The sequence below is a fragment of the Anabrus simplex genome, chromosome 1 (assembly GCF_040414725.1).
Source record: "Anabrus simplex isolate iqAnaSimp1 chromosome 1, ASM4041472v1, whole genome shotgun sequence".
Taxonomy (NCBI): Eukaryota; Metazoa; Arthropoda; class Insecta; order Orthoptera; family Tettigoniidae; genus Anabrus; species Anabrus simplex.
The window spans coordinates 526,068,714-526,092,400 of record NC_090265.1 but is presented as its reverse complement, the minus strand read 5'-3'; the positions used below and the strand labels follow the sequence as shown (position 1 = coordinate 526,092,400).

The 23,687-nt window shown below is 41.4% G+C and overlaps 1 protein-coding gene across 2 annotated transcripts in view; it reads right to left on the bottom strand.

The window, feature by feature from the left end:
* The window catches only part of LOC136857085 (protein phosphatase 1 regulatory subunit 3B), a 35,885-nt gene extending 12,723 nt beyond the window's left edge, over window positions 1-23,162 (bottom strand). The window contains exons 1-3 of one of the 2 annotated variants that reach the window (XM_067135467.2): window positions 23,005-23,162; window positions 6,058-6,400; window positions 4,752-5,504 (exon numbers count right to left, since the gene is read on the bottom strand). In XM_067135467.2, the coding sequence (XP_066991568.2) occupies window positions 4,842-5,504; window positions 6,058-6,393 (999 nt within the window). In that variant the 5' untranslated portion in view covers window positions 6,394-6,400; window positions 23,005-23,162 and the 3' untranslated portion in view covers window positions 4,752-4,841. The remainder of the gene's footprint in view (window positions 1-4,751; window positions 5,505-6,057; window positions 6,401-23,004) is intronic. The other variant, XM_067135468.2, reaches the window with a different exon arrangement.
* Between the last annotated feature and the right edge of the window lie 525 nt (window positions 23,163-23,687).

Genomic DNA, 23,687 nt, shown 5'->3' with positions numbered 1-23,687 from the left:
TCACACCGAGAAGAGGGAATAGCCAAGGTTCAGCCCCCAGCATTTACCTGGTGAAAATGAGAAACAATGGGAAACACCCTTTTCAGGGTTGCCAACAGTCGGGTTTAAACATACTCTCACGAATGCAAGCTGACAGCTACGTGATGCGAACCGCGTAGCTAAAGGGCTCGGTCGTCAGTATTTCACAGGAGTGTCCATCCTTCAATGAGTATGATCTAGAGTTACATGTATTTGAAGGTCGTCCCTGAAATTTTTTTAAAAATATTTCCTGAAAGTATCATAACGTTTCAGCAAACGACCAATGGAAAGTACATAAACAGAAGGAGAAGAAAAGCGAGAGAAATGAAATATAGGCCTACCCTACGATGAGAGGTCTACTAGTGTTATCATGGATGTTGTGGTAGTTGTTTTTTGTCGTTGTTTTAGTCAAAGAGGAACAAGAATATTATCAGTCCCTCTGAATACTAATCCTAGGAAGGGAAAATGGAAGGCTACATAGACCTCGCAAACCTTATACTGTCAGAGTCGAAAGAGAACAAGAGTCTCTAACGAGATGTTGGATTAAAAAAGATGACAAAGGAGCTTGAAACAAGTGGGGGAAAAAGGGACCGACTTATCTCGGATCCTGTGGTCGCCACTCTAAGCTTATGGTTCACGAGTTTCAAACCCTTAAGGATTGGGGTAGGACCATCTATACCTAAACAAACTGTAATTGGCCAAGAAAAGTCCAAACGGAAGTGATGTTGGCTTTGCTCGATGGTTTGTGTTAGCCAAGCACATGCCACCACTTGCGAGCAAGAACAGTGTGTACTGGTACTAGGTATCAAGGCTCTATATCAACACGGCCTCGGCGAATGCACCACTCTAATTCCGTGTTCTGTTACGTCAATGTTAAATCAGCAATTATCTCATTGGCACCATTGCCAAAGTAGCGAGTATTCGCGGCCATAGCCTTGTGTCGCCTCCATTCTCCAGCCAGTTACGGCGCGCATATGAACAAGTCAAGATCATGTGTCAACCTCATGAGCAACTGGCGCAACCCACGTTACGAGATCGAACATGATGGCGGTTGTTAACCTTTCACGTGTCCAGTGAAGTCTTCTGTGATAAGCCATGTCTGTATTTGCGTGTATTTACTGTAACTCCGGTAGGGCTGAGGAAGAAGCTGCCGTGTCCTGTATATCGTGCATTTCTTGACACAAAAAATTGACAGGTTAAAAATTCCCAACTTTCTTCGCACAATCTCGGCATTCGCTACAAGATGACGTAGTGAAACAGCGGAGAAGGACTTCGCAACTCTCAACTTAGAGGAAGCCTAGTTCAAAAGTAGGAAAAAATGTAATCCACAGTACATTTATTTAACTTTCAATTATTTTTATGTTACACTAATACCCCGCACATGAATAGGTCTGATCGGAAGTTTACTGTACTTCAATATTCGACAGCTCAGAAAATCACACCACAACAGTATTTCTCACACATGCCGACTTCACGCAGATCAAGTTGATCAATACAAGATAAGGTCAACATTCTCTAGTGTTCCTGCTCAGGCACTTATTTGGGAACACACTGACTTATGAGCATCCCTAGAGAATTATACAGGATGTATCAAAATCCAAGAGGCTATTCCACCTTCTGGGGATGAGAGGAGAGACAAAAATAAACCGTTTTCTTCTTGGTATTAAAAAAAAAAAGAAAACATGGATGTGAAACGAACAATTGACAAAATCAGAAACTGTACTGCAATGGTTTAAATAATTATGACGTTCTTAAAGACAATCAATATTACATATTTTATTAAACAAGCCTTACAGAGCTCGATAGCTGCAGTCGCTTAAGTGCGGCCAGTATCCAGTATTCGGGAGATAGTGGGTTCGAACCCTACTGTCGGCAGCCCTGAAGATAGTTTTCCATGGTTTCCCATTTTAACACCAGATAAATGCTGGGGCTGTACCTTAAGGCCACGGCTGCTTCCTTCCCAGTCTTAGCCCTTTCCTGTCCCATCGTCCCCATAAAGTCAAGAGCAAAAAATAAGCAAGCCTTGACTTCAGCATTCAATGCCTGTGCTGTGAGAGCACACAATATTCGAAATATACTTTCAATGTATTAGGTAGTGTTAAGTATATTTAGTATCGAAGAGATGTTAAGTACAAACAAATATGACAAACCAGACACCAGTGGGATAGAGCCTCGGACGCGAAATCCGAAGGTTGGAAGTTCGGATTCCACTGGTGTCCGGTTGGCTATGTTTTGTTCTGTACTTAAATTATGATGACGATTGTTGTTTAAAGGGGCCTAACATCTAGGTCATCGGCCCCTAACGCTACGTGATGAAGCGCAACGCTATGATTATCAAAATTCAAAAATCCATCCACCGACAAGAATTCAAAAAGACGATGAAAAATGATGAGCTTAAAACAATCAGTGGACCGACCCGCGATGACCCACCTTCCCATGACATAATTTAAAACAACGATATAAACGGAACAAGGGACTGTTTCCAAAGCAAAATATATCGATGATGCTAGTTATTCTTCTGTCTGCGTCCCGAACCCACAGGGGGTGTTCTCTTCAATATGTACTTAACACGGTTTATTTCGAGTACAATTCGGTGGTAAAAATTAAATATTCAATACACTGTATATTTTCGTTCATTCAATTAAAGAGCGAGAGTGTGCAAGATCCCAACGGAATCTCAGGAAGAGCTCGTTATTCGGGTTCTTGCAGCTGCGTGTTATCTACAGCGCATGCCTGGAATCTTTGAACGTGTATGACACAATGGCACGTAATTGCAGAGCGTGCAATGGAGCAGAACGACGCACATTTGAATAAAAGATTACAATTAAATAGACATGTAATATTTTTCGTACTTTCAACCATGTCAAAATGTACTTCCAACTATTCATTTCCGGCCTATGGTTATTTAATAAAAAAGATCTGTTTTTGTCTCTTCTATCATCCCTAGAAGTTTGAGTATTGAATTTTGATACGTCCTATTTGAGGCAGAGGTTATTACAAACTACGACATGCATTTGTCACATTCATACAACAGGCAGCCCTCACACCCTCCACCAGTCAGCATTATGAAGCTGAAATCAAACCCAGAGTTTTAATGGGAATACAACTTTGAAGATTTGTATACAGTCACGTGTAAATATCGCTACTGGAAGGCTAGGATTTCAATGCAATATAAGACATTCGTCATTTGTCTTTCACCTTTCCAAGTGCCTCCATTTATTTGCACGTGACTGTATCTTAAAGAATACAAATATTACAGGGAAGGAAATAATTATGAATCGCACGAAAGCCATGCCTCATACCACACGACTTGTGGTGCTACAGAGAAGGGTGCAAGCTACACAAATCATTAACCGAGAGCTTACTCAAGCCCTGTAACAGGAACAGGTTCTACTGCATTAGTAAAGTTTATATTTTCAGAGATCTGTTTGGTTGTCATGTACTTCATAAGGTAATCTTCTCATTGAATTGGTCTCTACTGACACTACAACGAAATACCTTCAAACAATGAACCTGAATCTAGTGGTTTCAATGTGGCACTAAGACTTAAAGGTCATCGGAAAAAAAGTTTCAAAATGAGAAGGAAGCGGCCATGGCTAGAACTTGCCTGGTGTGAAAATGGGAAACCACGGAATACAATCAACAGCGCCGCCGACGGTGAGGTTAGAACCCACCATGTCCCTAATGCAAGCTTATACCTGTTCAACCCATACCCGCAGTCAACACGCTCGGTCCTGAAACTATAGTGAAGTTTGAAAGTATCCTGGAAACAGAGCAAGATTAAGTTTGCCAACTACATATCATTCCCGAGGTAAGTTCTTACATGAAATATAACATTTTGTTAAAGTTCTGTTACCAGGTTAATCAGTAGCCTACTAGAATAGAACGCCTAAAACACTCAGTATCAACTATTGAAGTGAAGTATCTCTCTTCATGATTTCCTGGAGTATTACACCGCTAGATTGAGGACAGTTTGTTTATAGCTTCCCCCTTCTCTCCCTCAGACTTACCAGATACTCTCTATTATCTGCCTATTAAAAATTAAAATATGTTTATGTTTCACCACTTAACAGAACTAGTGTACTGAAGTGAAAACTGCGCTAGTTTACGCGATGGCTAGAAGGCTGCATGAGCAAACATGTAGTTTCTGTTACAAAGTTTATTGACACTCATCATACATCTATTTACCTACGAAGTCCAAGAACACTATTGTTAAGTTTGTCATGAGTGTTTATTTGCCTAACTCTCTAAATTTGTTCTGATAATATCCCAAGGTAAGTATTCCCGCTTTGTTTTGTCTGCGAGTTAAAACTTACAAACCGTTTTTGATCCCAACCGTGCATAGCGATGAAGTATATGAACAACCAAATAGTGTTCTGTCTTACAGTGTAAAGAATGTGAACTAGCAGTTCATATCGTCCACTAAAGCTAATATTCAAGTTAAACTCCGTACTGTTAACTTTCTCTCCTTGCGAGTTGTCGACTACAATTTCTCGACATTAACACTCCTAATGTTATCGTAAACACCATGGGCAAGTGAACTTCCATGAGCAAAACCGACTTTGTACATTGGTACAGTAATATAACGAGAACAAGGAAGATAAACGCGATGCAAAGACCCTAATGGACGATTTAAGAGTTGCTAGTTCATATTCTTCACCTTCAAAGTCAACTACGAGCAAAAAGAAGAGGTATCGCACGCTAACACGAACAGAGGCAGGCACGTTTCTTACCTTAGCGACTGGCTGTGGACGGAGTGTACAGGGCTCCTTAACAACAGATCACAACCACCTTTGGGTGGCAGATGAAACTATAATCATGGTCTACCAGTAAGGTCCATCATTCACCAGATGATTCCAACTCGCAAACTCTGACCACGCATCCAGCTTCACGTATAAGGCATCACTGCACTTACCCGTCGTACTGCAGCCAGACTGTGAATCCTGGGAACTGCCATTGGGAGCTGTGCCGTCTAAAGAGGTGTTACAACTGTTGGATTTCTTGAGCAGCACGTAATTCTTGCCGCCATTATTGTCCCAGTACTCGACACCTTCGACACGGTAACACACGCAAAACTCTATTCGGCGAGATCGCGGTGGTAATGTCAGGCGGAAAGAGAACTTATCGTAGAGGCTGTACGCTGCCGATGCTCCAGTGATGGTAGGGACGTAGGTGCAGTGCGCGTCTTCATGAGTAGCCCAACTGTCCGAGGAAGAGCGGACGAGAACTTCCTTGTGGAAAGCGAGGTTGCGAACTTTGACGGTGCCCACTACAACTTGGTCCGATTCGCGCACGATCACGTTTTCGAGAGAGACATTTTCGGTGTCAAGGCGGTTGCGGAAATCCAGGTAATCCGATGCTGGTTGCGGGAACATTACCTCCCAAGGCTCTGGCGCTACTTCGGCTGACAGTCCTTTAGTCACCTGCTCTAAGAACTGAGAACTCCACGCCGGCGGTGCGTTCGAAGGTTCAGTCATAACTCGGACCTAGAAAAATAAGAAAATATACATACTTTTAACTGGAGTTCTTTAACAATATGTAACATTAAGATTTTTCCTTGCAACTTTTTCACCATACTTCTAGCATTAATAGTCAGATATTATATATCAGTGGACATCCTCTAGTGTTTTGTTGCGCAAGTTAAAACTAATGGCATATTTTATTTAGAGTTCTAGATTTTCTAGAAGATTTCGAAATATTTCTGAGATTCAGTGTGCTGTGAAATAAATAAGAAAACAAGTTTGCCCAGGATGGTGGAAATTAAGCATGTAGGGAAGCTGGATGTTCTTTCATGTTAGAAAGAGATGAGTTTGGGTTGACATCTGCTATGGATGACATTAATAAAGAGTTCACTCAAGTGACTTGGCTAGCTGTTGTGTAAGACTGCTGAAAGGAAAGTTTAACAAGTGTTTGAGGCTAGACGTGAGGGAACTGGAAGAAAAGGGCCCCTACGGAAGGAGTAGGATCATATGCTCAGCGAAATTACCGAGTAAAAAGGGAAGATAAAAATTGCAAAAACTAGGCATTATAATACGTTACCTGCGTGAGAGCTAGTCCCTTGTCGTCTGCGAAGACCACTTTCTTCTTGAGCCGCGTGGGGCTGAGCAGATCACCACTGTTGCTGTTGTCTGAAGTTACCTCTTCGGGACGGACAACTAGGCAGGGTCGTGGCGGTGTCAGAGGATCTTGACGTCGAGGTGCGGATGGAGGCGCCAAGGAGAGCGAGTTCGGGCGGCGCCAGTTTGCATTGTTGCGGCAGTAGCTATTACTGTAATCGGTGAAGCCTGAACCCAGAGGAGGACTGTGTGAAAACACTGGCGGGCTATGAGACATCAGCATCTCGTAGTCTGCGGGCATAGCAGCTAGGGAGCACATCTGACACCTGTTGGAACGGACAGACGAACACTGGTTATGTCATAGTAAGGCGAGACCTGAAAGGCGATAGCATTTTGTCATAAGATTTAAAAAAAGGCTAAAGTCTACGACTTCGTAAAGGAAATGCAGAACCAAGGACGAATATCCAATTTCTACAGTATGGTTCACTGACCTGAGCTGCAAGAGATCAGCGGTCTCCTCAATCCACTATGTTTCAATACAATAAATAAAATATGTATTAGTGACGTATGAATGCCATACGCTTGACCATACTCTAATATTCACGATCCCGCTGCCACATTAGGGCGAAACGCTGCTATTTTACGATTGAAAAAGCCCGAAAATTTTCAATTTTTGCTAATTTAATAAAAACATTATTTGTTTTACATTCAGGAATTTTGTCCCACGATAAATCTACCGATACGAAGCTACCATATTTTGAACACAAATACCACCAGACTGAGCTAGAATCGAACATGTCAACCCTGTCACAGGTGGCCATCACTCCGCCGTCTGAGCCACCCAGCCTGGCAGATCAAGTATAAATAATTTCGTATAAAGTTTGTTCGCAGAATGAATCTGTGATAGTTCGATTTGTCGTCCATATGCGCACGCGCGGTTTGCAACTGGTTTGAAACGTGACGAGCTGATTTTTACAACGAACAGATGTGGTTCGAGATGCTAGCTGTTTTGAACCAACGTGTTTGTTGTGTACTCTGTGAGCTTCGGAAATTAATGAGGATTTTATTCGTAACTTCAAGTTTAAAAATTGAAAAATGAAAGTCTGAAAAATATATATATTGCACTTATACACAAATACAGAACTGAGGTTATATATTTGGTAAATTTTACTTATTTTGCAGGTTACTTGAGAATAATCACGGCTGTGAAGTAATTTTCAGGTAAATTATGAAACGAACATAGATGACAGTGGGTATGCGCGCATATTCTGACTCCCTGAGTAAAGAGTTTTCGTCTAGGATAAGAAACTGTTCCAACGGTCTTCTGATGGTTCCCAACAGTTTGAAGACCCTGTACGAACAACACATTAGTAGTCAGCAACTCTGATGATCGCTACTACGAACGCGAATTTGAATGTGCGCATGCGTCTGATAGTTGGCAATAGTTTCTGACTGTACTGCGAACAAAGCCATAGATATCGCTAGCCTGTACAGTCCTTGGAGGGTAGACCCTCCGACAAGGGAGTGTGGTACCTACCGTGGACAGGTAAACTGTGTGTTACTGTGGTGGACCGAGTGTTGCTGTGTGCAAGTTGCAGGAATGTCTGAGATAACAAAATACCCAGTCCCCGAGCCAAGGGAATAATCCGTTTAAGATTAAGCGCTGTCCTCGCAACCATGGAGTCGTAGACCTACCAGTAAGAAATGAGCTACTTCCGAACACACTACGCCATGAAATTCAGCAGAGCATGAAATCAACTCCATTGACCTGTTATAGGCTATCTATTAAAACTTGGCATCATCTTCAGGAACTTGTTAGGTTCAATAGTTATCTGTTGGCGATATTGAAGACAGCCCTGTCACTGGCGCCTAACGTTTAATGAAAGAGAACCACTGGAAAGTTCGCAATATTTTGTTTTATTTTATTTTAGAAGTCGCAGATTAGCAAATGAAATATTGGCAAGTAGATGAGAGAGCATTTTGTTATTAATCGCAACAAAGTGAAAGAAGAAAATAAATGATAAAGTTGTCGTGACATCAGAGATAACCGTGTTTTGACACTTGCTATTAACCTTATCTCCCACACTTCCTAAGCAGAAACACGATAAAAAAGAACTACGTAAATAAACTTGTCGCGATTCCCGTTTCCAAAACCAGCCAGGCTGGGACTGATAATCTCTGACCTCTCCCGGGACCTATCTCACCATAACGAGGCCAATGCCCAGAAATACTTTGTTCACTCGCTTTCAGACCATTGATTTTAACGGAGACATATTAATGGCTAGTCTCAGTATTGGGGTGAAGGAGTTATCATAAAGGATTGTTACTAGCGACATTTACTGTCTGGATACTATTCTAGAGCCTCAGTTCAACACTGATCAATGACTTTCCTGTATAGTGCTTCGTAAGTCCGGCTCCTTGGCTGAAGGATCGACCTTCGATTCCCGGTGAAGGATATGGTTAATTCCTCCAGCATAGGTGCTGAGCGTTTGTGTTAGTCTCTTCGTCTAAATAAACCTTCATATAGACACAGGACACGCACACTGTACCACCCGCCACAGAAACACAAACCCCATGGCGCAAAGTCCTTACGGTCCAGCTCTACCAAACGCCTGCTGCTCATCCTACGGGCTGCAGATTATGATATAACTCATGGTCAGCGCGATGAATCTTCTTCGACGTTATTTTCGGCTTTCTATACCTGGACCACTATCACACAGATAAGTCCTCAAGTATAACCATGTAGGCTGAGTGGACCTCGAACCCGGGTGGCAAGTGGCAGGGTCACTACCCCTAGACCGCGGCGCAGGCACCCAGAAACACGCTATAGTAAATACTTCCAGGATGGCATCAGGAAGGGCATTCGCCCGTAAAAATTGGGCCAAATCCACAAGTAGTGCCGAACCCAAGAAATAGGGAAAGTCAGGATGAACAGTAGAGAAGAAAGGAAATATTTTGAATGAAATTAATCATATTAAGCATGTTCCAGATGTCTAACATTGTAAAACTTAACGGATATGTTTATCTTCCATAGTCAAGAAGTAGTGTCCCGCGATTTAACTATTGATCTGAAAAATGCTCCATGCCCTAAAATATTTTGAGAATTACTGATCTAGATTATGTGAGAGTATGAATTCCGTCCTGATCTACTTTGTGTGGGCTTTGCAAGTGGAAGCATGATACGAGCTAAGAATAATACGATAAGGGGCGCAAGGAAGGCTGCACAGGAGCTCAAGTAGTTGCGATAAAGTCGAGTGGATTCTCTGGCAAACAGTCCCGTGATTCACGACACTGAGTGACTTGTAGGGCTGACAAGGTTCCAAAAATAACTCCCATAGCACGGTTGTGTATCTCCCCGATGTACAAGTCTACATTCTAGGCCTACGGCAGTACAGAAATAATACGCTCATAGGCTTAATGACTAGCTAGTGATTCTGGGAACTATACTTTCACCATCAAAACAGTCTTTCTTCGTAGTGTAACGGTTAGCGCTATTAGCTGCCATCCTCTGAGGCCAAGTTCAATTTCTAGCCTACTGTAAGAGATTTGATGATTGCCAGAGGGCTGCTATATGGTTAAAGAAAAGGCAGCCTACATGCAACTCACTTTCACTGGGGAGTTTCTGTAGTTTGGATTCTAGTAACATACACAGAACTTCATGGAGAAATTAATAAAGTTGCGGGATGGTTATCATCGTTTCAAGGGAATGGCACAGTAGGGATTATTACTGACTTAATGGGAAGTAGTCTATAACTAGAAATCCAACCCATTTGTTCCAGGGGAAAATCTCTTAAAAACATTGATCCATGTGGTCTAAAACAGAGCGCTTTCATGTAGTCTGGTCGTGCATTAACGAATGTTTCTTCAACACCTGCTTTAAAAAAAAAAAGGTCTTATCCTGAGGCCTGGAGTTAGATTCCCAAGTAGTCTAGGAATTCTAATTCTGGATTTAAGGCTGGAACGGGATTTACTCAGCCTCGTAAGACCAACGGAGGAGCTATTGATAAGAAAGCCAGCGGACCCGGTCAAGAAAGTCGATAAATGCAGCTTAGGACGTCGTCACAGTAACCACGTGGCACTCCACTATCTAGGTTACAGGTCACCTGGCAGCAGTCATCTTGGGAAGCCACGGTCCTACTGGACCATTGCGCCATGGACTTCTTTTTGTTATCGTACTGTATAGGTTGTGGATGTACGCCTACTATGAGATTAGGACAGCTATTGAAATATATGCTGTGGTCCGCTTACGACACACATTCTGCTGGTATTATGAAATGTGTTCGGCTGCACGTGATGTTAGATAAAACAAGGGGCACATATGTTGACTCCTCTAAGGAAATGTTGACCTAGCCATCCCATGTAAAACTCAGAAGCACGTGCCGAGTTCATCCTCTTCCACACTGGTGGTGTCGCGGATGCGCTGTGTCGCACATGTTTTACGGCTGGTTAATTATGAATTTATTAATTTAGACTCCCCAGAGAAGTCAAATCTCTGTCACATTTTCAGAAATGACAAATGCAGTCCGATGCAACTGATCATAAAGGCAAGATGGGACGGAAACGTGGACATTTACGAAAAAGTTTATCCTGGGCACCGAACCTCCAACAGTGGTTGGACATCCACGATACGATAACCCTAATATGGGAAACACAAAATAGCTAGGAAAGTTTTCTCCATGGTGGTGACCTTCCGTGAGGAGACTGCATTATTATTATTATTATTATTATTATTATTATTATTATTATTATTATTATTATTATCCTGGAATATGACAGATCAATGGAAAGACACCACTGGTAGCTCTACGAATGGATTGTATTTCCATTATGGATACTGCTGTCTAATGTATGTCCAATAACTACGTAACGTCACGCATCCAAGTAACTTTTGCCAACAGGTCTTGTTCGAATCTTGCTAGTGATGTTGGGTTCAGAAGGTCTTATTCTTAATCGTGATGTATTTCTTATTTACACGGGCCATCCTCAACAAATAAGATATCATAAATCTGAATAGCAGTCGATTAATTTTCATGACTGTCAAAAAGGAATTCCTGAATGGCGAAACAAAACCACAGTGAACTCTACTTTCCCCGTGCAAGTGCACGTCTTGACTACGCGAGAAGCTGCTCGCCGATCATGGCGCCTGCCACATATGTGACGCACGTTAAGTTCGTGCCAATTTGTGCTACGACTAGGTCGAGTTCACTGACCTCCGTCCAGAGATAATACGATATTAGTTGTGGTCAGGATGTGTTTTTTTTTAAAGAGTATCAGTACAAACTAGGTAGGGCAAAACCTACGTCAATATCTTAAGGCACGAGGAATAATAATAATAATAATAATAATAATAATAATAATAATAATAATAATAATTCAAAACAAAGTCCATCTCTCGAAATGCAAAAATTCGACATTATCAAACTGTAATTAGACCTGAAACATTATATGCACTTCGAACGCATAGCCTGCTTGAAAAATTGGCAATTAAGGAAAGGAGGATTATCCGAAAAATGCTTTGTCCCAGTCTCAAAACTGGTGTGTACAGACTTCGGAGAAGCTTAGAAATATAGACTACACCCACACTGAAAAGATATCAAGCATAATCCGGAAAATAAGGATAAAATTTACGCTCACCTCTTCAAGACTGCCAGCTGAAAGAATCTGTAAACTTTTGTTATCCTAATTCAGAAGTCTCGAAACGATTCTTGTTTGGTTGGTGGAGATCGATAAAGATATTTTCAAGTATAGAATCTCAGAAACGGACATTCATCTCCGAGCACCACTCAGACTGGTTCACTACGAAGAAGTCCAACTTGACTGAAGCATGTCCATTCTGATGCATGGAAGAAAGCACACTTCGAAAGGTGGGCCCGCAAGAAGAACAGTTGAGATATCGCGGTCCTTAGTGGCCCTAACGAATAATAATAATAATAATAATAATAATAATAATAATAATAATAATAATAATAATAATAATAATAATAATAAGTTACGTCTCGCTAACTCCTCTTACTGTCTTCGAAGACGCTCAAGTGTCTTAACCCTTTCCCCTGCACGTATTCTTTTACCTACTAATAAATCTATCAACACGAGACTGGAGTATTTAAGAACTTTGAAATACCGCCGAACTAAGCCGTGATCGAACCCATACACTTAGGCTCAAACAGCTAGAGCCGGGTTTCTTTCCCGCTAGTGTTTTACGGAAAATCCAGCTTTACGTAGAATCCGAACTACAGGGACACGATTTTTCATTTTTAAAATCTAACATGTAATGTCTGGGATTCGAACCTCGCCCGCTTTGGTGAGAAGCCTCTGACTATGCCACGCTGTTACCATGCCCCGCAACTTGATGCACGGAAGGGAAACTTTTGAATGAAATAGGTATACTCTACACAGATGGAATTTTCATTTCTGGGAATATCTGTCTTCCTAACCCTCTTGGGATAGATCAACTCAACTACATTTTAACGGAGAATATATTTATTTCCGGAGCGCCTACTTGGTCAAAAGCGGCACACGGACAGAGTTATCAAGAGCTATAGAGCACATGAGTGTACAGTGCAGTACTCTATCGCGGTCATAGTTATAAACCACTGTTCAGTATAATTTCGTAGTGTGAAGAATAAGCCTATAAATGTAGCTACATACATGTTTCGTGTACGTATTTGCGCATTTAAGACTAGTTAGAACAAAATAGTAATATTATTAATAATTATTAATAGTCACGTAGTACTACTGTATTATTAACATAACAGCCTCCCAGCTTAATCCATGGTAGTTTATACTTGTGATAAGTGACAATTCCTCAAAAATGGAGCCAGTCAAGTTGGATAATAAAATGTTGTAATATATATTTCATATTTTGTATTTAATTCACTCTTAGGAAAAACTTATTGTTACGTGACAGCCCTCTATCTATATCCCCCTTCCGTCTCTATGAATCAGTAGGGAGCTCTCAGCCGGAGTGACGACATCTCTCCTCTATTGTTCTCTTAGTTTTGTTTCCCGTGTCGTCCTGAATTAGATCGATAAAACAAACGATGCGATTAATTCGTAACCGCATTATATGGAAGATGTTTTCAAGGAAACTGTTTTATTGCAACTATCTTCATTGTTTTATACCCAATTTACTTACACTTAATGAAGAAAAAACGTTTAACTGATCAGTGATCACCATGATCACTTCTCAAAAATGATACGCGGTTAGTATACTAAGAGTGGGCTAAGAGCCCTAAATTAGCCACTAAATAAATAAATAAATAAATAAATATTCTAAAAATACACGCCATCTCAATGGATCCTAGATTTCACATTCTTTCTTTGATTCGCTCATTCATTCATTCATTCATTCTTCAACAAGTTTCTCAAAAAGGGAGCTCTAGTCAAGGCTGGAGAAGTGCTATAAGGAGCAGTTTTAAGCGGCTGTTGCTCTTGCCATTATCAGCTGCAACTCCAACAATTTTCATGATGCTTCCCGGCTCCATGGCAAAATGGTTAGCGTACTGGCCTTTGGTCCAGAGGGTCCCGGGTTCGATTCCCGGCCGGGTCGGGGATTTTAACCTTAATTGGTTCATTCCAATTGCTCGGGGGGGGGGGGGCGTATTAATAATTAGAATTCATCATAGGCAGGGCCCTATCTTCATAGACGCGCAGGTCCCCTATACGGCGTCAAACTGAAAGACCTGCACCAGGCCTCTATGGAGGCCACACGCCATTATTATTTTTATTATGCTTGGTTTAAAGGGGCCTAACATCTAGGTCATCCGCCCCTAATACAACAGTTTTATTTAGAAATGAAATCACAGGGATTTGACTTTCCACTTCTAACAATGCTTCATGCATTGGATGAGATTTTAACCTTGGCTGAGATGCTTCGCGAGAATGTCTGATGGGACTGTTCTACTTTCCTGTTCCATTAATAAGTAGTAATTCGGTGGTCACACTGTACATCGGAATCGGTCTGAATTATAATTAGCCAGAACCCACAGGGTCACTTTGTGTATGTACCAGTCCAAGGTGTTCCTCGCCAAGATTAAAAGCGTCTACTAGGAGACACTAGGAATCACCTACGGTTGATTCATCTGTCAGTGATCCGTGCGGCAGGGTATCCGGAACCATACAGCCAGACAGCTCATCCCGTCAGCAAGATTGTTATCTGACGTGTCCCCATGCTCGACAGCGATTACAGCTTGTAGCTTACTGATAAAAGTGACACAGTGTACTAGTTTCGGCCTGACTAATTAGGTTACAACCAGGCAGGCTTGGAATACGCAATGTGGTAACATAATTCCAAAGGCTCCAAGAGGAAAACTTTTATTCTTGCCTTTATTATACGTATACTTTCTGACCTGAATCTCATACTGACCAAGAATTCAAGGTGGTATGTTCTTGCCATCACAGATGTAGATCAAGTTGTAAGTCAATCCGTTAAACTTAAAACTTCAAAAGTTTCATTTTGTCGTTTTCCACATTCGTCAGGCCAAGCCGTAAGAACAAGTGATTTTTAAATATATTTTATCTAATGGAATGATCGATAACTACGTTTCGATTTAGCGAAACCATACATGGTTACGTAGCGCTACTGAGCTAATACTGCAGTGGGCCGTAGTTACATTAGAAAACCGCACTAGGAAGCCCGAAAGGCAACACAGACTGCTGCCAACATTTCAAAACACGACAGTTTTACATAATACTAGTAGTCAAGATATTTTGAAAAATGAGCACAATGTGCTCAGCTGTTCACAAAAGATCAGCATTAATCAAATAATGGCTCCATCTCGAATAAGGATGATACCGGTACGGTAATGAGAAAACTGAGGACTTCCGAATAGAGTAGAATAAAATACTCCTTTCAACTTCAGGACCACAAGGAACTAACTGTTCTATTATTTTCCTTTGCCTTATACCCCTATTCCTTATTATACGAAAAAATGTTGCTGTCTTTTCCAATGTTTAATATTTTGACAATTGTATGAAATAATCTTTCTATTAACTTTGGCTTCATCTTCTAGATTTATGACCAAACAGATTTCGTCTCCCTACAGATGTTTTTTTCTAATTCTAATTTAATTTCTAATTTATTGGGATTGGCAAGTGAAGTCTATCCGGCCCAATTTGGCGGTCGGATGCCCTTCCTGACGCCAACACTATGTGGAGGGATGTATTCACTATTGCATGTTTCTGTGGTGGTTGATAGTGTAGTGCGTATATGAAGAAGAGTGCATTAAGGCGAACACTAACACCCAGTCCCCAACCTTGAGGAATTAACCAAAGACAGTTAAAATCCTCGGCCTGGCCTGGAATCGAACGCGGGGCTCCCTGGCACGCTGACCATACAAGCAAGGAGCCGGACTCTTATTCTGGAATAATGTTATTTTTACATATATTCTACTTTTTTTAGTGTTTCTTTGTCAACCATTTTTGCTAATTTCGTTGAAAGGACCTACACAGTTTCAGCAGCTTAGTATTGGTCTTACTCTAAGAGCCACTGTCCCGTATTTTACAACGTACTAAAATCCTGATGGAGACATGCGCACATACAATACGAAATAAGAAAAAAACAAGCCAGGCATGCGACAGAAAGAAGTACAAGTAGGGCCTAATTTACAGTTCATATAGGCCTACACATCAAGTGATGTAATTGTGATGATCGTTGTGATTCATGCTCATAACTGGGGAAATAAATAAAAATGTTATAAGGAAATCTGTTACAATTTCATTAAACATGGTTATTAGAGTATTTAAAACTGATTTTATAAACAATATATAATTTTTCAAACATTTTTATTAAATTTGAGAATGACTCCCTGAAAAATATGAATGCTCTTTAAAATGAAACGTTGATAGCTAGAAATCTCTATAAATTGAAGTACGTGTAATGTAGTTTTATGATGCCTTGAGATTCGTTTTATCGAGGTTTAACTGTACAATGTCTACGAACCGAATCATTTTGCCAGCCTGTGTTTGTTAAAAATCCATTCTTTCGTCGCCTTTCGCACACCATGCTGGGGTCGGGAACTGTCGGAATATGTGAATTTACCCCTGTTTTATGGCCGGATGCCCTTCCTGACCGAAACCTTATGTGTAGGGATGTTTTTCTGTGGTGGTTAGTAGTGTGGTGTGTTTGTATGAAGACCAGAGAGTTAGGGCAAGCCCCCACCCACTATTTAAGTCCAAAGAATTGATCGGATGTAAATGAAAAACCCGACCCGGCCGGGAATCTTAACACAAGAGACTGAACCGAATGCATTGTTTCGCATATCCTATTACTGCCAGTCAATTCGTCAGAGCGACCTAAAATTCGTGCGGTCGAGCACGTCCATCCCACACTATTAAGCACTTGTTAACCACACGTAACGGAGCCCAAGGTTGCATAAGCCGGCGAGCCAGTGACCATGCGATGGTGAGATGATTGTCGGCATGTAGTACTTGCTCACCTTCGCAATTACTACAAGAACATTGGTTCGACGCCTTCTCAGCTGCAAGAAACTTTATAGCCAAGCCACATCATTAATGGCTTCTCAAGACTGACATAGCTCGAATTCCGGCTAATGCAAGTGAAAATTCACATCCCTGTGGTTCGGATTCTACGTAAAACTGGATGCAATGATTACGATATCAGCAGTCACGTAAAGCAACGAGATTGGTTTCCTTTTTCAGTTTCGTATCTACACTTAACAACATCAAGAGAACAGTACAAGTTGACAGAGGAATTCGTTCACAAGGAAATAGTCTAATGAACAATACTAATCACGAGTTGGAATGTGAAAGCTTTTGTTATCTATGACCACATACTGAGCTCTATAAAAGCACTTAAGGAATTTGAACGTCATTGGCCAAAAGGATGGAAAATCGCCATAGCAATATATTCTCAACAGCTGTTTCAGATAACGTTTAAGGTTACACATATATAGAAAGAGGTTCAAGGATACATATTTTAAAGTTCTAGCAGTGTGACGTACAAACGTCTAAATAGTCTTTTCTTTGGGAGAAAAGCCAAACTCATCTCACATTTGCAGATGTCCAAGAGTCCAAAATAACTCGCTGGCAGTCACATGGCATGCTGGTTCACCCACAACATGGAATGAATGAGTCTACCAGCAACCTAAAATTACCCCACTGCGACAAGCTGCAGAAATATGCAATTCACATTCCTCTGTTTTGACGCTTAAATCGTAGGCGTACTCCGGTACTCTAATCGATATTTACAGAACGATAGTCGGGTAGGCCAACTTCATTTCTCTTGACAGGTTTCACGAAATTATGTTAAACAACAACAATCTTCTTTACGTCGCACCGACACAAGTTTCTGGCGACGATGTGATAGGAAAGGGCTAGGAGAGGGGAGGGGATGGAACCGACCGCGGCCTTAATTAAGGTGTAGCCTTGTGATAACGGGAAACCACGAAAGCCATCTTCAGTCCAGCCGACTATGGGATTCGAACCCTCTTATCTCCGGAATGCAAGCTAATAACTACGTGACCCAAACCGGTAAAATTATGTTAAAACCTCACCGTGGTGATCCTATGATACCTGCCACGAAACTATTTATAGAGCGGTCAAGTCCTTTTAACCATCAGGTGGTGCTTAAAATCATGAAGGCATAATAATTTCGTGTGGCCAGACAGATGAAAATACTTCCTACGTAACACCAACAGTCAGGGTTGAAAAGGGACGTCAAAGAGAATTCCCACACACGAAAGTGGAAATCATGACAGTTCAGAATCCAATTAAAAATGCAAAATAACTAAAAAATTAACTTAAGTCACAGGAAGTGAAACATACAGTGAAAAGAAATTAATGATATAGAACGATTATGTATCGTGAAAACTTAAAAATCTCCGACAAAGGTGGGCCTTCTATGAGAACTTAAGCGCTATTGTGGTGAGAGATACGTTCTGCGCAGTGTGTGAGTTGCAGGAAAGTTTCCATAAATATTACCATTAATCATGAATAGTATTTCGGGTCGTAAAACAAAAAGTCAACGTCCAAAACCCGAGGCAAGGGAATTAACCGTTCATAATTTTAAAAAATCCCACAACCCAACGTACAGTAGAGCCCGGGGCCCCGAGGCCATGGCGCCGGACTACATTCCTCTTACAATTTCAAAATCTTACATCAGAAGGGGGAAAGATACCAATCGCCATATGAACATACCAATTTGAAAACCCGATCAGCATTCGGGTTACTAGCTATAGCCTACCCATTTGACCAATTTTGGGTGACAACAGATTCGAAAGAATTGACTTAAAATCGCTCACTCAACTGTCAGAAAAAGACCCGCACCAGGCCTCTCCCGAGCCCATACGCTATTATTATTATTATTATTATTATTATTATTATTATTATTATTATTATTATTATTCAGCTATTACCTAATGACATACTGTATCAGTCAGAACCACAGATACGAATGGATTCTATATAAACTGAAGGTCTACGATTCGTCTCTGACATCGAGCGAGTGACTACGCGGTTCGAGTTGCATACCTGCCAGCTTGCATTCGGGAAATAGTGTGTTCGAGCCCCACTGTCGGCAGCCCTAAAGATAGTTCTCCGTGGTTTTCAATTTCCACACGTGCAAATGCCAGGACGATAATGCCATTAAGGCCACGGTCGCTTCCTTCCCCACTCCTAGCCATCCCCTATCCCATTGTCACCATAAGATCTGTGTCCGTGCGATGTAAAACGAACTGTAAAAAAAGTATATACGTCCTCTCGGTTAAGAACAAAGATATTCGTCGCATTTTTAGGCTTTTGCAAATATACCGCGTTGTATTTGTTACGAGGTGTGGCGACATCCTTTCTGTTGTTTTGATTTATGATGAACGACACTGCCCTCTTTCATATGGTATAAGCCAAACACTGCCGTGAGATCTGTTGAGTATTATCGGCAGTAAGAGCATAAATCAAAAGAACGAACCTCGTACCAAATGAAACTTGCTATATTTACAAAATTAGCACCATCGTCCCTAAAAAGCACGAAGCTCCTATGTTGTGGCATTAAGGCTCTTCAGACAGACACGTTTTTGTACTCGGTTTTATGAAATAATGAACACAGATTGACCAAGAACTTCTCCGGGCAGAGAGAGAGAAAAAAAAAAAAAAAAAGACGAGATTTCAGTCTAATGACGGTCCAGGAAATAAATTAAATCTTACATCACCACTCACTAGCAACACCTATTAATGGAAATATACAAAAATACGGTAGCTGCTCATTACAATCAAATTAAAATACATTATATGAGTTGAAAAAAGAATTCGATACATATTTCAAAGAATAAGAACACACATTTACAAATGGCGACCTAACTGAAAAAAAACAACAACAAAAAAAAACAGCACTCAAACGGAAAATTAATACTGTTATTATGATGATTACCGATCTAGAAAACCAAGAATAACGGCCGAGAAGTTTCTTCGCGCTGACCACACGACACCTCAAGCGGTCGCTTGGTTACGCCAAGGCCCTTCTGGGCTGTTGCGCCATGGAGTTTGGTTTATTATTATTATTTTGACAATGTGTCACTTTTTCTTTCCTGCCCTTTATCCCTATCATCTGGGATCGACGTTAATGTGTATTAATCCCAGTTTCATGACCGGATGCCCTTTCTGACGCCAACTATGTGGGGGTGCAGTATTAGCTACTGTGTGTTTCTTTTTTTTTTTTTTTGCTAGGGGCTTTACGTCGCACCGACACAGATAGGTCTTATGGCGTCGATAGGATAGGATAGGCCTAGGAGTTGGAAGGAATCGGCCGTGGCCTTAATTAAGGTACAGCCCCAGCATTTGCCTGGTGTGAAAATGGGAAACCACGGAAAACCATCTTCAGGGCTGCCGATAGTGGGATTCGAACCTACTATCTCCCGGATGCAAGCTCACAGCCGCGCGCCTCTACGCGCACGGCCATCTCGCCCAGTCTGTGTGTTTCTGTGGTGGTTAGTAGTTTAATGCGTTTGTGTGTGTGTATATATGAAAACTTGACTTGTACGAATACGATCACAAATACTTAGTCCCCAAGCTCGAGAAATTAACCAAACGCGACCAAAATTCCAGACCCGACTGGGAATCGAACTCTCGAGCCCTATGAACGTGAGGCCAGTGCGCTGACCATTCAGTCACGGATTGGTAGGTCACGTTAGGACTTTAGTAGAGGGACCAACTCATCTTACACCATCATCCCACTGACAATACCCACTACTGGAAAGATGCAAAAATATGAAACCTGTCAATTACAATAAAATTACAACCCACCAATATGAAGCGAAAAGAAAGAAAAATAGTCTATCCATATTTTCAAGATTAAATACCAGATGACAACCTGCGGCTCATACATTGCATCAGCCTAGCCGAATGGCTCAGACGGACCACTGACTTCAGGATTTCTAATTAGAGTGTTCGATCCCGGCGCAGTCTGGAGGTGTTCAAATACGCCAGCCTCGTATCGGTTCCACGAACTATTTTCGGAGACAACAGGATGTCATAATTATATCTTAAGGGTGTTATTTTATGTGCCAGTAAATATACCGACACAACCAATATCATCGGACTGAGCTGGAGTCAAACCCGCGAGCTTAGACTCAGAAAGCCACCGGCGTAGCTGACTGGGAGAGTTTCCTCTCAGGGTATCATACCCACCCATATTCCGACCCCTAATATCCTCCCCTTCAAACTAACAACTTGGACCCTAACCAGACCACCCCCCCCCCCCCCCTCTTCATCGCACTTCAGGGCCACCTCTGTGGATTGAGTAGCCGGGACCCTGTAGCCAAGTACTAAGTTATACCTCCCCTCCACCTCCTTCATTCCTTCCTTTCTTGGAGGAACCAAGTTACTAAAATCCCGACAAGCCAAAAACACTACTCCCGAGAAACAAATATTACTCTCGACATCTATGCCAAGAACCTCTCACTTCCAGGCAAGCACCATCACGCTACCTTCTTAAGCTCAAACTTTGAAACACTAGAAAACAGGTAGCCGAGGCGGGTGCATCTCTCAACGCTGATATTAACATGCTGCTTTTCCAAATGTAACATCTGCACACTTATATCAAACATATAAACCGCTGTTTATATCAATATATGTCCCTGTTTAACATGCATCCGGTAAGCCCGTGTTGTTATCCCAAAGCAACACTGGGCGTGGTCAGTACCTGGATGGGCGACAATCCATGTCTGCCACATACCGAACCGCATTGTTTGCTGCGCCAGTCTAGTCACAAACAATGCGACGATGTTTACGTCAATTATTACTACAATCATTACACACACACACACACACACACACACACACACACACACACAAACTATTAGAACTCCCATTGATTTAAAAGCCATTGAATGAACACAACCATACAGACCTAGTGAGGAGCGCAAAGGCGCACCGGTATCAGTAATTCACAAACCACCTATCTCTCCGGAGATACGTGGCACATACAGATGACTGGGTCCCAGCCTTTTTGTATTTCCTCCCCCTGGTTTGTCCCACATAGTGCGACACATACACATACATTCTTCTTCTTATTATTTTTCTACCGCTCTTCCCACACCTGTGGGGTCGCGGGTGCAAACTGTGTCACATGTGGATTTGACCCTGTTTTACGGCCGGATGCCGTTCCTAACGCCAACCTTATATGGAAGGATGTAATAACTATTGCGTGTTTCTGTGGTAGTTGGTAGTGAAGTGTGTTATCTGAATATGAAGAGAAAATTGTTGGAACAAACACAAAAACTAAGTCCCAGAGCCGGAAGAATTAAACACTATTAAAATCCCCAACCCGGCCGGAAATCGAACCCGAGACCCTCTGAACCGAAGGCCTCAACGCTGACCATTCAGCCAACGAGTCGGACCACACACACACACACACACACACACACACACACACACACACACATATATATATATATATGCGTTTCCAAATGTCGGGGCTTCTTATCAGCCCACCCTATTAGAGTTAAAATAGAACTAGAACACAGAAGTACTCTTAAATATAAGTTAAAATAAGTACCTCTCTAAAATTCAAAAACACATATAAAACAACATGTTCTATAAATTATTTTAAAATTAGAAAGAATTTCAAAAAATGAATGTTGTAGTCCTGTAGTTACTGTTCAAAGAGAATTTTCACATACGATTGGATGAACTAAAAATAAGTGAAATGGGAAAGCCAGCACCTCTGATAACAGTTGCCATCACGCTGGAAACATGTTTACTTCTGATAGCTCTGGAGAGATGGTTTGGTCAACAGGCTATGATATACGGTATCCACATTTAGTATCAGGAATTCCATGTGCATACAAACAATTTAGACCCATTTAATCTATACTCCATTATCAACCCATGTGTATCTCAATTTTAACGTTTGTGTCGTGCTCGTCTAGATAGACGTCTTGACAATTTGAATGTTCTAGAAAAGGAAATATTTTGTCAATATTTCCTTCACATTTTTGAGGATTTCGTACAGCACTGGGGGATGATGGTGTAGATGTGAAGAAGAGCAATCTTACCACAGGTTTTTAAATTACGAGAGATTTTGGAATAAACATTTGATACCCTACTGTAGTTTAAAGAATTACCAGGCAAGTGATTAAACATCAACAAAAATATATTTCCTAAGTGATTAAACATAAACAAAAATATATTTCATATTACAATAAGTTTGAAAGATATTTTGAGGATCAAGAATCAATGCCCTTTTAAATACAGCCTATGCGGTTTAGTTGAGTTAAATTTGTGGAGTAACGAGACCTACCAGATATTAACTAAGAATTTACTCAGAAACCAGCAAGCGATTAAACAAAATATCACTTACAATATGTTTAATATATTTTTAGCACCAGAAGCTTAGAATATCTATTCTACAGCTTAATTATGTTATGACAGTGTTTTAATATTTGTCAAGTTCATAAAAATATGTATGTGTGAGACTTACCTTTCAGAGTATCCTACGGAAGATGCTGTAACACTTATTTTAAAACTGTTCGCAAGTGACTGTTTCGGTAATGTGTGTGAATCTTGTTTCTAGTTAATGTTACGCACTCGTAGTCATTTTCTACACACAAAGCTGTCTTACACACACTACCAGCTCGCTAGCCGGCACAACGCGACTGAGCTCTTGGGCTGCATGTAGCTGCCAAGACACTCGAGCGCTAAGGCACCGTGTTCACGTGTATCCGGCACGCTAACCAATCCTCGCCGGGGGTGTGGTTCGTGATATCTGGAGAGCGCCAATAGTACACCTTCAGCACAGGTCTTCCGACAGGCAACTTTGGGCACTCACGTGATCAGCCACCCTGTGTTATAAATCTGTCCATAATAAACTACACACATATTGAGAGAAATTGCCAATTTCTACTCTGGTGACATGACTTTCGCAGCATTCTGCATGGTCTGCATGCTTTAAAATAGCACCCTACGCTAAGTTAACATAATATCTCTATTATTTTGTTTTGAAAGTACGTAGGAGCGTTCTGGGGTGAGCGCGGCCTAGCAGATGTGTACGCTATTGTCAAGTCCGGTTTTAACGCAGGGGGCTGCGCAGGCTCCAGCATTCGCAGATCATGGCCACGGCGGCGCTTGGAAAAATCGATCAAGGGCGCAGTGATATTACTGAAT